Here is a 1,810-nt window from a genome sequence, read left to right on the forward strand (position 1 = left end):
GGGTTGCTCTGACGTTGCCATCAGAGCCTGCAGAGCCAGAGCTGCCCCTGGGCAGTGCCTGAGCTGGGAGGGGTCTGCAGGGCAGAGCTGAGCCCCCAGGGCTGGGCTGGGCTCTGGCAGCACTGGCAGGGCCCAGCCCTGGGCACAGGGAAGCAGCTGCTGGCAGGGACAGCTCCAGGCAGCAGAGCCCTGGGCAGGCAGTGGGGGGAAAGTGCCCCCAGGCTGTGCTGGGATATTTAAAGTCCTCTCCAAACCCAACTATTCCATGATTACTTTTCTTACAGATCCCCATGCCAAGGCACAGCAAATGTCCAACAGCAGCTGCATCAGGCACTTCCTCCTGCTGGCATTGGCAGACACGCGGCAGCTGCAGCTCCTGCACTTCTGCCTCTTGCTGGGCATCTCCCTGGCTGCCCTCCTGGGCAACGGCCTCATCATCAGCGCCGTAGCCTGCGGCCACCACCTGCACACGCCCATGTTCTTCTTCCTGCTCAACCTGGCCCTCAGCGACCTGGGCTCCATCTGCACCACTGTCCCCAAAGCCATGCACAATTCCCTCTGGGACACCAGGAACATCTCCTACACTGGATGTGCTGCACAGCTCTTATGCTTTCTGTTCTTTATTGTAGCAGAGTTTTATCTGCTGACCATCATGTGCTACGACCGCTACGTGTCCATCTGCAAACCCCTGCACTACGGGACCCTCCTGGGCAGCAGAGCTTGTGCCCACATGGCAGCAGCTGCCTGGGCCAGTGCCTTTCTCAATGCTCTCATGCACACAGCCAATACATTTTCCCTGCCCCTGTGCCATGGCAATGCCCTGGGCCAGTTCTTCTGTGAAATCCCTCAGATTCTCAAGCTCTCCTGCTCCAAATCCTATCTCAGGGAATTTGGACTTATTGCTGTTAGTGTGTGTTTGGCATTTGGCTGTTTTGTGTTCATTGTTTTCTCCTATGTGCAGATCTTCAGGGCTGTGCTGAGGATCCCCTCTGAGCAGGGACGGCACAAAGCCTTTTCCACCTGCCTCCCTCACCTGGCTGTGCTCTCCCTGTTTATCAGCACTGCATTGTTTGCCTACCTGAAGCCCCCCTCCATGTCCTCCCCATCCCTGGATCTGGCCCTGTCAGTTCTGTACTCGGTGGTGCCTCCAGCCCTGAACCCCCTCATCTACAGCCTGAGGAACCAGGAGCTCAAGGCTGCAGTGTGGAGACTGATGACTGGATGCTTTCAGAAACATTAAACTGCTGGGCAATTTCTGCTGATCACTTGTAATAAAAGTGATTTTTGATACTTCTTGTTGGTTTGGTTGTGTGGTTTTTTCCCCTTTTTTTTACTTTTTAAAATTTTGACTACAAATAAATGTCATTGTTTGTACCATTTCTCATTTTGTTTCTCTCAACCTTCCCTGTTACCACAGACTGTGTCAATGAGGGGCTGCACTCTCAGTGGCTTTGAAGGAACTGAAGGATCTTCCAGCAGAGTTTCCTGCAGAGATGCCTTTTTGTTGCCTTCTCTGGAGCTGCAGCAGCAATGTCTGTGTGCAGAGCTGGGGGCAGATCAGTGCTGGCACAGCAGCTCTGGTCCTACTGGCCACACCACTCCTAATCCAGGCCAGGAGCCATTGGCCTTCTTGGCCACCTGGGCACACTGCTGGCTCATGTCCAGCCTGCTGTCCATCAGTCCCTGCAGGTCCCTTTCTGCCTGGCTGCTCTCCAGCCACTCTGTCCCCAGCCTGTAGTGCTGCAGGGCTTGTTGTGGCCAAAGTGCAGGACCCAGCACTGGGACTTATTAAACCTCACCTTGTTGGATT

General features: G+C 54.8%; 1 protein-coding gene across 1 annotated transcript; it reads left to right on the forward strand.

Annotated features, from left to right (window-relative positions):
* The first annotated feature begins 292 nt into the window (after positions 1-292).
* LOC115916947 (olfactory receptor 14A16-like) lies at positions 293-1,240 on the forward strand. The gene has a single exon (XM_030970682.1). It carries the CDS (start codon positions 308-310, stop codon positions 1,238-1,240), a length of 933 nt encoding a protein of 310 aa, XP_030826542.1. The 5' UTR covers positions 293-307.
* Positions 1,241-1,810: the final 570 nt, after the last annotated feature.

The sequence above is a fragment of the Camarhynchus parvulus genome, unplaced genomic scaffold, assembly GCF_901933205.1.
Source record: "Camarhynchus parvulus unplaced genomic scaffold, STF_HiC, whole genome shotgun sequence".
Lineage (NCBI taxonomy): Eukaryota > Metazoa > Chordata > Aves > Passeriformes > Thraupidae > Camarhynchus > Camarhynchus parvulus.